This window comes from Oncorhynchus masou, chromosome 29, assembly GCF_036934945.1.
Source record: "Oncorhynchus masou masou isolate Uvic2021 chromosome 29, UVic_Omas_1.1, whole genome shotgun sequence".
NCBI classification, from domain to species: Eukaryota; Metazoa; Chordata; class Actinopteri; order Salmoniformes; family Salmonidae; genus Oncorhynchus; species Oncorhynchus masou.
The window spans coordinates 5,230,523-5,246,630 of NC_088240.1; the positions used below are offsets into that span (position 1 = coordinate 5,230,523).

The 16,108-nt window shown below is 45.6% G+C and overlaps 1 protein-coding gene across 1 annotated transcript in view; it reads right to left on the reverse strand.

Moving 5' to 3' along the window:
- LOC135518878 (syntaxin-binding protein 5-like) overlaps window positions 1–16,108 on the reverse strand; it is a 184,831-nt gene that overhangs the window by 70,768 nt on the left and 97,955 nt on the right. The window contains exon 4 of the mRNA XM_064943832.1: window positions 4,344–4,443. Within this exon, the coding sequence (XP_064799904.1) occupies window positions 4,344–4,443 (100 nt within the window). The remainder of the gene's footprint in view (window positions 1–4,343; window positions 4,444–16,108) is intronic.

Below are 16,108 nucleotides of genomic sequence, written 5' to 3' on the forward strand. Positions count from 1 at the left end.
GCGAGTTCAAACCCCGAATACAACCTACTACATATGACCCAGCCAATACAACCTACCATGAACAGCCAATACAACCTACTACATATCCCAGGCAACGTACATATGACCCAAATACTACAATTTGTTCAACCTAACTGACTTGCCTGGTAAAATACTACATATGTCAATACAACCTACTACATATGACCCAGCCAATACAACCTACTACATATGGGAGATATCAGACCAGGCTATGTTACCCAAATACAACCTACAGCAGGTACAACCTACTACATAGAGCAATTGGGCCAGTAACCAAAAACCTACTACATTGACCCAGAATACAACCTACTACATGATACCCAGCCAATACAACCTACTGTCGTACAACCTACTGCCCCTGAACATGCAGTTAACCCACTGTTACCCAGGCCGTACATTACAAATAAGAAATTGTTCTTAACCCCTGATTAGCCTGGTTAAATATGACCCAGCCAATACAACCTACTACATTTGGACCTTTACAACCCTACATTTATGACCCAGACTAATACTACTTTCTTCAGTACATTGATGCAGAATACAACCTACTACATATGAAAATATCAGAGCTAAGTTGGAGAAATACAACCTAAACATATTACCCAGCAGAAGATACTAGTCTGACTCTACTACATATGAAGAATACAACCTGAATCTTGACCCAGCCACAACCTACTACATGGTGAAGCCAATACAACCTACTACAGGTAGACAATACAACCTACTACAGACAGGTAATACAACCTACTACATGACCCAGCCAATACAACCTACTGATGACCCAGGTACAACCTAACATTGACCCAGCCAATACAACCTACTACATGTTACCCAGCCAATACAACCTACTAGACAGGTACCCAGCCAATGAACCTACTACAGACAGGTACTACATGTTACCCAGCCAACCTACTGATGACAGGTAGAACCTACTACATGTGAACCCTTGAGACAGGTACAACCTACTACATGTTGAGACAGGTACTACATGTTACCCAGAATACAACCTACTGAGACAGGTAGACCTACTACATGTGAACCTTGACCTACTATGACAGGTAGAACCTACTACATGTGAATACAACCTACTGATGACAGGTAGAACCTACTGACCCACCAATACAACCTACTACAGGTACCCAGCCAATACAACCTACTACAGACAGGTACACCTGAACCTTGAGCCAATACAACCTACTACATGTGAACCTTACAACCTACTACATATTGAACCTTGATACAACCTAGACATAACCTTGAGACAGGTAGATGGTGAACCCTGAGACATATGACCCAGACAATACAACCTACTACAGGTATGACCCACCAATGAGACACATATGACCCAGCCAATACAACCTACGAGACAGGTACAACCTGAACATTGAGACAATACAACCTACTACATATGAAGCCAATACAAGACACATATGACCCAGCCAATGAACCTACTACATATGACAGGTACAACCTACTACATATGACCCCTCAATACAACCTACTAGACAGGTAGATACTACATGTGGTGAACCTACTACAGACAGGTACAACCTACTACAATGACCTCGAGACAGGTAGACATATGACCCAGTACAACCTACTATATGAATACAACCTACTACGGTGACCCAGCCAATACAGGTACTACGGTGAACCTTGAGACAGGTATGACCCAGTACAACCTACTACATATGACAGGTAGAACCTACTGAACCTTGAGACAGGTAGACATATGAACCAATACAAGACTACAGGTAGACGGTGAACCTACTGAGACAGGTACATACTGAACCCAGCCAAGACAACCTACTACATATGACCCAGTGAACCTACGAGACAGGTAGAACCTGAACCTATGAGACAGGTAGACATGAACCTTGAGACAGGTAGACCCAGTACAACCTACTACAGACAGGTACAACGGTAACCTTGAGACAGGTAGAACCTAACCTATGAGACAGGTAGACATATGACCCAGCCAACCTACTACAGACCCCTCAATACAACATAACCTTGACCCAGACAGGTAGACGGTGAACCTTGAGACAGGTAGAACGGTGAACCCAGACAATACAGACAGGTAGACCCCTCAATACAACCTAGACATATACCCAGACAATGAACCTTGAGACAGGTACAACGGTGAACCTATGACCCAGACAGGTAGACGGTGAACCTTACAGACAGGTAGACGGTGAACCTTGAGACAGGTAGACGGTGAACCTACTGGAGACAGGTAGACGGTGAACCTTGAGACAGGTAGACGGTGAACCTTGAGACAGGTAGACGGTGAACCTTGAGACAGGTGACGGTGAACCTCGAGACAGGTAGACGGTGAACCTTGAGACAGGTAGACGGTGAACCTTGAGACAGGTTCTTAGACTTGTGAACCTTGGTAGACAGGTAGAAAATAAACCTTGAGACAGGTAGACCAGGCTAGAACCTCTGAGACAGGTAGACTCATGAACCTTGAGACAGGTAGACGGTGAACCTTGAGACAGGTAGACGGTGAACCTTGAGACAGGTAGACGGTGAACCTGGGTGAGACAGGTAGACGGGGATGAACCTCAGACAGGTGATGGGAGAACCTTGAGACAGGTAGACGGTGAACCTTGAGACAGGTAGTGGTGAACCCTGAGACAGGTAGACGGTGAACCTTGAGACAGGTAGAACCCACTGAACCTTGAGACAGGTAGACCTGGTGAACCTCGAGACAGGTAGACAGTGAACCTTGAGACAGGTAGACGGTGAACATTGAGACAGACAGACGGTGAACCTACAGGTAGACAAACCTTGGAGACAGGTAGACAGTGAACCTTGAGACAGGTAGACGGTGAACCTTGAGACAGGTAGACGGTGAACCTTGAGACAGGTAGACGGTGAACCTTGAGACAGGTAGACGGTGAACCTTGAGACAGGTAGACGGTGAACCTTGAGACAGGTAGACGGTGAACCTTGAGACAGGTAGACGGTGAACCTTGAGACAGGTAGACGGTGAACCTTGAGACAGGTAGACGGTGAACCTTGAGACAGGTAGATGGTGAACCTTGAGACAGGTAGACGGTGCACCTTGAGACAGGTAGATGGTGAACCTTGAGACAGGTAGACGGTGAACCTTGAGACAGGTAGATGGTGAACCTTGAGACAGGTAGACGGTGAACCTTGAGACAGGTAGATGGTGAACCTTGAGACAGGTAGACGGTGAACCTTGAGACAGGTAGACGGTGAACCTTGAGACAGGTAGACGGTGAACCTTGAGACAGGTAGACGGTGAACCAGGTAGATGGTGAACCTTGGACAGGTAGACGGTGAACCTTGAGACAGGTAGACGGTGAACCTCGAGACAGGTAGACGGTGAACCTTGAGACAGGTAGACGGTGAACCTCGAGACAGGTAGACGGTGAACCTTGAGACAGGTAGATGGTGAACCTCGAGACAGGTAGACGGTGAACCTCGAGACAGGTAGACGGTGAACCTTGAGACAGGTAGACGGTGAACCTTGAGACAGGTAGACGGTGAACCTTGAGACAGGTAGATGGTGAACCTCGAGACAGGTAGACGGTGAACCTTGAGACAGGTAGACGGTGAACCTTGAGACAGGTAGATGGTGAACCTTGAGACAGGTAGATGGTGAACCTTGAGACAGGTAGACGGTGAACCTTGAGACAGGTAGACGGTGAACCTTGAGACAGGTAGACGGTGAACCTTGAGACAGGTAGACGGTGAACCTTGAGACAGGTAGACGGTGAACCTTGAGACAGGTAGATGGTGAACCTCGAGACAGGTAGACGGTGAACCTCGAGACAGGTAGACGGTGAACCTCGAGACAGGTAGACGGTGAACCTCGAGACAGGTAGACGGTGAACCTTGAGACAGGTAACCTTGAGACAGGTAGACGGTGAACCTTGAGACAGGTAACCTTGAGACAGGTAGACGGTGAACCTTGAGACAGGTAGACGGTGAACCTTGAGACAGGTAACCTTGAGACAGGTAGACGGTGAACCTTGAGACAGGTAACCTTGAGACAGGTAGACGGTGAACCTTGAGACAGGTAACCTTGAGACAGGTAGACGGTGAACCTTGAGACAGGTAGACGGTGAACCTTGAGACAGGTATGCTGTCTAACTATAATGTATAATGTTTCATATACTTGCCTTGAAGTCTAATCCATCTCATTGAGCCGTGAGATGTCAAACAGAAAATATTCCTGCATTTATGCAAGGTCATATGTGTGTGTGTGTGTGTGTGTGTGTGTGTGTGTGTGTGTGTGTGTGTGTGTGTGTGTGTGTGTGTGTGTGTGTGTGTGTTACTGAAGTTCTTACCTCTCCTGTTGAATTTGAGCGAGTGCAGGATGGCTGGGCGTCTCTGGCGAAGGTTCCACAGGTGCAGTGTGTCATCTGCACATGCTGTGACCAGAGCTCCCTGAAGGAGAGGTACAGAACACAGACAGTCAGTACACCAGAGCTCCCTGAAGGAGAGGTACAGAACACAGACAGTCAGTACACCAGAGCTCCCTGAAGGAGAGGGACAGAATGCAGACAGTCTGTACACCAGAGCTCCCTGGAGGAGAGGTACAAAACACAGACAGTCAGTACACCAGAGCTCCCTGAAGGAGAGGTACAGAACACAGACAGTCAGTACACCAGAGCTCCGTGAAGGAGAGGGACAGAACGCAGACAGTCAGTACACCAGAGCTCCCTGAAGGAGAGGGACAGAACGCAGACAGTCAGTACACCAGAGCTCCCTGAAGGAGAGGTACAGAACACAGACAGTCAGTACACTGGGGCTCTCAAACCTTTTGCAGCAAGGTAGATACTTTAAAAAAAAAACTTTGCAAGTTGTCTAGCTTTCAAATAGGCACATTCCTCTCCTCTCCCGTGCCTGGTGTGTGTCTACACCTCTCCTCTCCCATGCCTGGTGTGTGTCTACACTAAGGAACAGGGGAAGAGTTGTAGGGGAGAGGAGAGGTGTATATAATAACTTGCAAATCGATTTCCTCCGAAGTGGGAGAAAGAGAGGGAGGAAGTGGGAGAAAGAGAGGGAGGAAGTGGGAGAAAGAGAGGGAGGAAGTGGGAGAAAGAGAGGGAGGAAGTGGGAGAAAGAGAGGGAGGAAGTGGGAGAAAGAGAGGGAGGAAGTGGGAGAAAGAGAGGGAGGAAGTGGGAGAAAGAGAGGGAGGAAGTGGGAGAAAGAGAGGGAGGAAGTGGGAGAAAGAGAGGGAGGAAGTGGGAGAAAGAGAGGGAGGGATTTACAATAGAGTTTGGGGATGAAAGAGAGAGTTGAGAAAGTTGTACTGCATGAGGTGCATGTTAGTATACTCAGAATGTACTGTACAGTTGAAGTCGGAAGTTGAAGTAGATCTTAGCCAAATACATATAAAATCTGTTTTTCACAATTCCTTACATTTAATCTTAGTAAAATTCCCTGATGCCGCTTGCACTGAGATGCAGTGCCTCAGACCGCTGTGATACAGCCTGGAATCGAACCACGGTCTGTAGTAATGCCGCTTGCACTGAGATGCAGTGCCTCAGACCGCCGTGATACAGCCTGGAATCGAAACACGGTCTGTAGTGATGCCGCTTGCACTGAGATGCAGTGCCTCAGACCACTGTGATACAGCCTGGAATCGAACCACGGTCTGTAGTGATGCCGATGCAGTGCTTGCACTGAGATGCAGTGCCTCAGACCGCCGTGATACAGCCTGGAATCGAACCACGGTCTGTAGTGATGCCGCTTGCACTGAGATGCAGTGCCTCAGACCGCTGTGATACAGCCTGGAATCGAACCACGGTCTGTAGTAATGCCGCTTGCACTGAGATGCAGTGCCTCAGACCGCCGTGATACAGCCTGGAATCGAACCACGGTCTGTAGTGATGCCGCTTGCACTGAGATGCAGTGCCTCAGACCGCTGTGATACAGGCTGGAATCAAACCATGGTCTGTAGTGATGCCGCTTGCACTGAGATGCAGTGCCTCAGACCGCTGTGATACAGCCTGGAATCGAACCACGGTCTGTAGTAATGCCGCTTGCCCTGAGATGCAGTGCCTCAGACCGCTGCGCCACTCGGGAGCCCAAAGGGGAAATGAGGGTATCCAGTCAGTTGCACAACTGAATGCCTTCAACTGTAATGCAGTGGTGTAAAGTACTTAAGTAGTTTTTGGGGGTATCTGTACTTGACTATTTATATTTTTGACCACTTTTACTTTACTACATTACTGAACTAAACAATGTACATTTTACTCCATACGTTTTCCCTGACACACAAAAGAATGCTTAGCAGGACAGGAAAATGGTCCAATTCACATATTTCTCAAGAGAACATCACTGATCATCCCTGCTGTCTCTGATCTGGAGGACTCACTAAACAGAGAACATCACTGATCATCCCTACTGCCTCTGATCTGGAGGACTCACTAAACAGAGAACATCACTGATCATCCCTGCTGCCTCTGATCTGGAGGACTCACTAAACAGAGAACATCACTGGTCATCCCTACTGCCTCTGATCTGGAGGACTCACTAAACAGAGAACATCCCTGGTCATCCCTACTGCCTCTGATCTGGAGGACTCACTAAACAGAGAACATCCCTGGTCATCCCTACTGCCTCTGATCTGGAGGACTCACTAAACAGAGAACATCCCTGGTCATCCCTACTGCCTCTGATCTGGAGGACTCACTAAACAGAGAACATCACTGATCATCCCTGCTGCCTCTGATCTGGAGGACTCACTAAACAGAGAACATCACTGATCATCCCTGCTGCCTCTGATCTGGAGGACTCACTAAACAGAGAACATCACTGATCATCCCTGCTGCCTCTGATCTGGAGGACTCACTGAACACAGATGCTTCGTTTGTAAATTATGTCTCAGTGTTGGAGTGTTCCCCTGGCAATCCGTAAATTTAAAAAAAACACAAGAAAACCATGCTGTCTGCTTTGCTAAATGTAAGGAATGTGAAATTATTTACACTTTTACTTTTGATACTTAAGTATATTTTAGCAAATACATTTACTTTTTGATACTTAAGTATATTTAAAACCAAATACTTTTAGACATTTACTCAAGTAGTACTTTACTGGGTGACGTTCACTTTTCTACTAAGGTACAGTATCTTTACTTTTACTACAGTATGACAATTGGGGTACTGCTTCCACCACTGCCGAAATGTCTCTTCCACATTTAATTAAACCCCTCTGAATCAGAGAGGTGCTGTGGGGGAGGGGGGAGGGGTCCACATCATCTGAGCCCAGGGAGCAGTTGTTGTTGGGGGCTAACTGGTTTGGCAAGTGCCATTAGACTGAGAAAAGAGACATCTGGGCCATCGTCGTTTCTCACTGGGGGAAAATGTACATGATCTCACTAAGAAGAGTGTAAATGAGGTGTCATTTCAGCTCAGACCTCTAGCTGCAACTCAGACATGTTCCCATAACCCTGTAGACGTCAGCTATAACCCTGTAGACGTCAGCTATAACCCTGTAGACATCAGCTATAACCCTGTAGACATCAGCTATAACCCTGTAGACATCAGCTATAACCCTGTAGACATCAGCTCCCTGTAGACGCAGCGTCAGCTATAACCCTGTAGACATCAGCTATAACCCTGTAGACATCAGCTATAACCCTGTAGACATCAGCTATAACCCTGTAGACGTCAGCTATAACCCTGTAGACGTCAGCTATAACCCTGTAGACATCAGCTATAACCCTGTAGACATCAGCTATAACCCTGTAGACATCAGCTATAACCCTGTAGACATCAGCTATAACCCTGTAGACATCAGCTATAACCCTGTAGACATCAGCTATAACCCTGTAGACATCAGCTATAACCCTGTAGACATCAGCTATAACCCTGTAGACGTCAGCTATAACCCTGTAGACATCAGCTCATAAACCCTGTAGACATCAGCTATAACCCTGTAGACATCAGCTATAACCCTGTAGACATCAGCTATAACCCTGTAGACATCAGCTATAACCCTGTAGACATCAGCTATAACCCTGTAGACATCAGCTATAACCCTGTAGACATCAGCTATAACCCTGTAGACATCAGCTATAACCCTGTAGACATCAGCTATAACCCTGTAGACATCAGCTATAACCCTGTAGACATCAGCTATAACCCTGTAGACATCAGCTATAACCCTGTAGACATCAGCTATAACCCTGTAGACATCAGCTATAACCCTGTAGACATCAGCTATAACCCTGTAGACATCAGCTATAACCCTGTAGACGTCAGCTATAACCCTGTAGACATCAGCTATAACCCTGTAGACTATCAGCTATAACCCTGTAGACGTCAGCTATAACCCTGTAGACGTCAGCTATAACCCTGTATAACCCTGAGACGTCAGCTATAACCCTGTAGACATCAGCTATAACCCTGTAGACGTCAGCTATAACCCTGTAGACGTCAGCTATAACCCTGTAGACATCAGCTATAACCCTGTAGACGTCAGCTATAACCCTGTAGACTATCAGCTAGCTAAACCCTGTAGACATCAGCTATAACCCTGTATAACCCCCTGTAGACATCAGCTATAACCCTGTAGACATCAGCTATAACCCTGTAGACATCAGCTATAACCCTGTAGACATCAGCTATAACCCTGTAGACATCAGCTATAACCCTGTAGACATCAGCTATAACCCTGTAGACATCAGCTATAACCCTGTAGACATCAGCTATAACCCTGTAGACATCAGCTATAACCCTGTAGACATCAGCTATAACCCTGTAGACGTCAGCTATAACCCTGTAGACTCAGCTATAACCCTGTAGACATCAGCTATAACCCTGTAGACATCAGCTATAACCCTGTAGACATCACATCAGCTATAACCCTGTAGACATCAGCTATAACCCTGTAGACATCAGCTATAACCCTGTAGACATCAGCTCAGTAACCCTGTAGACATCAGCTATAACCCTGTAGACGTCAGCTATAACCCTGTAGACATCAGCTATAACCCTGTAGACATCAGCTATAACCCTGTAGACGTCAGCTATAACCCTGTAGACGTATAACCCTGTGCGTCAGCGTACCCTGTAGACGTCAGCTATAACCCTGTAGACATCAGCTATAACCCTGTAGACATCAGCTATAACCCTGTAGACGTCAGCTATAACCCTGTAGACGTCAGCTATAACCCTGTAGACATAACAGCTATAACCCTGTAGACATCAGCTATAACCCTGTAGACATCAGCTATAACAGCTATAACCCTGTAGACATCAGCTATAACCCTGTAGACATCAGCTATAACCCTGTAGACATCAGCTATAACCCTGTAGACGTCAGCTATAACCCTGTAGACATCAGCTATAACCCTGTAGACATCAGCTATAACCCTGTAGACATCAGCTATAACCCTGTAGACGTCAGCTATAACCCTGTAGTCAGCTATAACCCTGTAGACATCAGCTATAACCCTGTAGACATCAGCTATAACCCTGTAGACATCAGCTATAACCCTGTAGACGTCAGCTATAACCCTGTAGCTATAACCCTGTAGACATCAGCTATAACCCTGTAGACATCAGCTATAACCCTGTAGACGTCAGCTATAACCCTGTAGACATCAGCTATAACCCTGTCAGCTATAACCCTGTAGACATCAGCTATAACACTGTAGACATCAGCTATAACCCTGTAGACATCAGCTCAGCTAACCCTGTAGACATCAGCTATAACCCTGTAGACGTCAGCTATAACCCTGTAACCCTGTAGACATCAGCTATAACCCTGTAGACATCAGCTATAACCCTGTAGAGCTATAACCCTGTAGCTATATAACCCTGTAGACGTCAGCTATAACCCTGTAGACATCAGCTATAACCCTGTAGACATCAGCTATAACCTTGTAGACGTCAGCTATAACCCTGTAGACATCAGCTATAACCCTGTAGACATCAGCTATAACCTGTGTAGACTAGCTGTAACCCTGTAGACGTCAGCTATAACCCTGTAGACATCAGCTATAACCCTGTAGACGTCAGCTATAACCCTGTAGACATCAGCTATAACCCTGTAGACATCAGCTATAACCCTGTAGACATCAGCTATAACCCTGTAGACATCAGCTATAACCCTGTAGACATCAGCTATAACCCTGTAGACATCAGCTATAACCCTGTAGACATCAGCTATAACCCTGTAGACGTCAGCTATAACCCTGTAACCCTGTAGACGTCAGCTATAACCCTGTAGACGTCAGCTATAACCCTGTAGACGTCAGCTATAACCCTGTAGACTATAACCCTGTAGACATCAGCTATAACCCTGTAGACATCAGCTATAACCCTGTAGACATCAGCTATAACCCTGTAGACATCAGCTATAACCCTGTAGACGTCAGCTATAACCCTGTAGACATCAGCTATAACCCTGTAGAGAGCTATAACCCTGTAGACATCAGCTATAACCCTGTAGACATCAGCTATAACCCTGTAGACATCAGCTATAACCCTGTAGACATCAGCTATAACCCTGTAGACATCAGCTATAACCCTGTAGACATCAGCTATAACCCTGTAGACGTCAGCTATAACCCTGTAGACGTCAGCTATAACCCTGTAGACGCTCAGCTATAACCCTGTAGACATCAGCTATAACCCTGTAGACATCAGCTATAACCCTGTAGACATCAGCTATAACCCTGTAGACATCAGCTATAACCCTGTAGACGTCAGCTATAACCCTGTAGACATCAGCTATAACCCTGTAGACATCAGCTATAACCCTGTAGACATCAGCTATAACCCTGTAGACGTCAGCTATAACCCTGTAGACATCAGCTATAACCCTGTAGACGTCAGCTATAACCCTGTAGACATCAGCTATAACCCTGTAGACATCAGCTATAACCCTGTAGACATCAGCTATAACCCTGTAGACGTCAGCTATAACCCTGTAGACGTCAGCTGTAACCCTGTAGACATCAGCTATAACCCTGTAGACGTCAGCTATAACCCTGTAGACATCAGCTATAACCCTGTAGACATCAGCTATAACCCTGTAGACATCAGCTATAACCCTGTAGACGTCAGCTATAACCCTGTAGACATCAGCTATAACCCTGTAGAGACGTCAGCTATAACCCTGTAGACATCAGCTATAACCCTGTAGACATCAGCTATAACCCTGTAGGCGTCAGCTATAACCCTGTAGACATCAGCTATAACCCTGTAGACGTCAGCTATAACCCTGTAGACGTCAGCTATAACCCTGTAGACATCAGCTATAACCCTGTAGACATCAGTTAACCCTGCTATAACCCTGTAGACGTCAGCTATAACCCTGTCGTCAGCTATAACCCTGTAGACATCAGCTATAACCCTGTAGACATCAGCTATAACCCTGTAGACATCAGCTATAACCCTGTAGACATCAGCTATAACCCTGTAGACATCAGCTATAACCCTGTCAGACGTCAGCTATAACCCTGTAGACGTCATCAGCTATAACCCTGTAGACGTCAGCTATAACTGTAACCCTGTAGACATCAGCTATAACCCTGTAGACGTCAGCTGTAACCCTGTAGACATCAGCTATAACCCTGTAGACATCAGCTATAACCCTGTAGACATCAGCTATAACCCTGTAGACATCAGCTATAACCCTGTAGACGTCAGCTATAACCCTGTAGACGTCAGCTATAACCCTGTAGACGTCAGCTATAACCCTGTAGACATCAGCTATAACCCTGTAGACATCAGCTGTAACCCTGTAGACGTCAGCTATAACCCTGTAGACATCAGCTATAACCCTGTAGACATCAGCTAATACCCTGTAGACGTCAGCTATAACCCTGTAGACGTCAGCTATAACCCTGTAGACATCAGCTATAACCCTGTAGACATCAGCTATAACCCTGTAGACTAGCTATAACCCTGAGACATCAGCTATAACCCTGTAGACATCAGCTATAACCCTGTAGACATCAGACATCAGCTATAACCCTGTAGACGTCAGCTCAGCTAACCCTGTAGACATCAGCTATAACCCTGTAGACATCAGCTATAACCCTGTAGACATCAGCTATAACCCTGTAGACATCAGCTATAACCCTGTAGACATCAGCTATAACCCTGTAGACATCAGCTATAACCCTGTAGACATCAGCTATAACCCTGTAGACATCAGCTATAACCCTGTAGACATCAGCTATAACCCTGTAGACATCAGCTATAACCCTGTAGACGTCAGCTATAACCCTGTAGACATCAGCTATAACCCTGTAGACAGTCAGCTATAACCCTGTAGACGTCAGCTATAACCCTGTAGACATCAGCTATAACCCTGTAGACATCAGCTATAACCCTGTAGACATCAGCTATAACCCTGTAGACATCAGCTATAACCCTGTAGACAGCTATATAACCCTGTAGACATCAGCTATAACCCTGTAGACATCAGCTATAACCCTGTAGACATCAGCTATAACCCTGTAGACGTCAGCTATAACCCCTGTAGACGTCAGCTATAACCCTGTAGACATCAGCTATAACCCTGTAGATCAGCTATAACCCTGTAGACATCAGCTATAACCCTGTAGACATCAGCTATAACCCTGTAGACATCAGCTATAACCCTGTAGACATCAGCTATAACCCTGTAGACATCAGCTATAACCCTGTAGACATCAGCTATAACCCTGTAGACATCAGCTATAACCCTGTAGACGTCAGCTACAACCCTGTAGACGTCAGCTATAACCCTGTAGACGTCAGCTATAACCCTGTAGACGTCAGCTATAACCCTGTAGACGTCAGCTATAACCCTGTAGACGTCAGCTATAACCCTGTAGACATCAGCTATAACCCTGTAGACATCAGCTATAACCCTGTAGACATCAGCTATAACCCTGTAACCCTGTAGACATCAGCTATAACCCTGTAGACATCAGCTATAACCCTGTAGACATCAGCTATAACCCTGTAGACGTCAGCTATAACCCTGTAGACATCAGCTATAACCCTGTAGACATCAGCTATAACCCTGTAGACGTCAGCTATAACCCTGTAGACATCAGCTATAACCCTGTAGACGTCAGCTATAACCCTGTAGACGTCAGCTATAACCCTGTAGACGTCAGCTATAACCCTGTAGACATCAGCTATAACCCTGTAGACATCAGCTATAACCCTGTAGACATCAGCTATAACATCAGCTATAACCCTGTAGACGTCAGCTATAACCCTGTAGACGTCAGCTGTAACCCTGTAGACATCAGCTATAACCCTGTAGACATCAGCTATAACCCTGTAGACGTCAGCTATAACCCTGTAGACATCAGCTATAACCCTGTAGACATCAGCTATAACCCTGTAGACATCAGCTATAACCCTGTAGACATCAGCTATAACCCTGTAGACGTCAGCTATAACCCTGTAGACGTCAGCTATAACCCTGTAGACGTCAGCTATAACCCTGTAGACGTCAGCTGTAACCCTGTAGACATCAGCTATAACCCTGTAGACGTCAGCTACAACCCTGTAGACGTCAGCTATAACCCTGTAGACATCAGCTATAACCCTGTAGACGTCAGCTATAACCCTGTAGACGTCAGCTATAACCCTGTAGACATCAGCTATAACTCAGACATGTTCCTATAACCCTTTAGACATCAGCTATAACCCTGTAGACATCAGCTATAACCCTGTAGACATCAGCTATAACCCTGTAGACGTCAGCTATAACCCTGTAGACATCAGCTATAACCCTGTAGACATCAGCTATAACCATGTAGACATCAGCTATAACCTTGTAGACGTCAGCTATAACCCTGTAGACATCGTCAGCTATAACCCTGTAGACATCAGCTATAACCCTTTAGACATCAGCTATAACCCTGTAGACATCAGCTATAACCCTGTAGACATCAGCTATAACCCTGTAGACATCAGCTATAACCATGTAGACATCAGCTATAACCCTGTAGACGTCAGCTATAACCCTGTAGACGTCAGCTATAACCCTGTAGACATCAGCTATAACCCTGTAGACATCAGCTATAACCCTGTAGACATCAGCTATAACCCTGTAGACGTCAGCTATAACCCTGTAGACATCAGCTATAACCCTGTAGACATCAGCTATAACCCTGTAGACGTCAGCTGTACATGTAACCAATTATCTGAAGCGCTGGCTTTAGGTGCTCTAATCTGCGCCAATGATTTTACAGGTTTGTTTAGCTAAAAGAAGTGTTGTCCAAACAAACCAGAATGAATGACATATGAGTGAATACATTATTTATTGGTGTTGGGTAATACTTGTTTCAGTTAACGACTCATTCATGTATTTCTTCAATGTGAGATATTGACCTTTACTGTGTATAACCTCTCCCTCCCTGTTAAAAACATGACAGCTACTCATAAGAGCATATTAGCATATGGGTGATTATGAGTCTGTTTATAAAACCACAATAAATTAACCTCCACAACATAATTAAGCAGCAGGGAAAATAATGAATGACATAATTGTTTGTGTTTCTCACCCTCTTTGCCCAATTTGGTGTCACGGAACCAGTATCCTGTTTCAGAGAGCTCTGGGTGTGTTGGGTGGCGAACAGCATTGACTCAGATATGCTCAACTATAAGGGTGTCACGCCCTGGTCTTAGTATTTTGTGTTTTCTTTATTTATTTGGTCAGGCCAGGGTGTGACATGGGGTTTTGGTATGTGGTGTGTTTTGTATTGGGATTGTAGCTTAGTGGGGTGTTCTAGATACGTCTATGGCTGTCTGAAGAGGTTCTCAATCAGAGGCAGGTGTTTATCGTTGTCTCTGATTGGGAACCATATTTAGGCAGCCATATTCTTTGAGTGTGTCGTGGGTGATTGTCCTTGTTTCTGTCTCTGTGTTGCTTTGCACCAGTATAGGCTGTTTCGGTTTTTGGTGTTGTGTTTAGTTGTTTTTATTAAACATGAATCTAAATAGCCACGTCGCATTTTGGTCCGACTCTCCTTCACATGAAGAAAACCGTTACAAAGGGAGTGAAAGTTATTTATGATATGGTTTACAGAAAAAAAAACAGATCTCTCTGAAAAGAAAATGGATGGCTATATCTTCAGCAAAATATATTTGACCTATACCTCCCCTAAACACTTTTTATATTTTTTTAATTGATCCCTATACCCCAAATAATAATTAAAACATAAAGTGGATAGCACAGACCATGCTTTACAGTTTATCTTCATCCCTGTACAGACCAGAGCCTTAGATCTGCAGTTTACCCTCACTCACTGGACAGAACAGAGCCTTAGATCTGCAGTTTACCCTCAGTCCCCGGACAGACCAGAGCCTTAAATATGCAGTTTACCCTCACTCCCTGGACAGACCAGAGCCTTAGATATGCAGTTTGCCGTCACTCCCTGGACAGACCAGAGCCTTAGATATGCAGTTTACCCTCAGTCCCTGGACAGAACAGAGTCTTAGATATGCAGTTTACCCTCAGTCCCTGGACAGAACAGAGCCTTAGATATGCAGTTTACTCTCAGTCCCTGGACAGAACAGAGTCTTAGATATGTAGTTAGTAGTAGACCTACCTTTCCACCCCAGACATAGTAGGCCTACCTTTCCACCCCAGACATAGTAGACCAACCTTTCCACCCCAAAAATAGTAGGCCTACCTTTCCACTCCAAAAATAGTAGACCTACCCTTCCACCCTGGACATAGTAGGCCTACCTTTCCACCCCTGACATAGTAGGCCTACCTTTCCACCCCAAAAATAGTAGGCCTACCTTTCCACTCCAAACATAGTAGACCTACCCTTCCACCCAGGACATAGTAGGCCTACATTTCCACCCCATAAATAGTAGGCTACCTTTCCACTCCAAACATAGTAGACCTACCTTTCCACCCCAGACATAGTAGGCATAGTAGACCTACCTTTCCACAACAGACATAGTAGGCATAGTAGGCCTACCTTTCCACCCAGACATAGTAGGCATAGTAGACCTACCTTTCCACCATAGACATAGTAGGCCTACCTTTCCACCCGAGACATAGTAGGCCTACCTTTCCACCCCAGACATAGTAGACCTACCTTTCCACCCCAGACATAGTAGGCCTACCTTT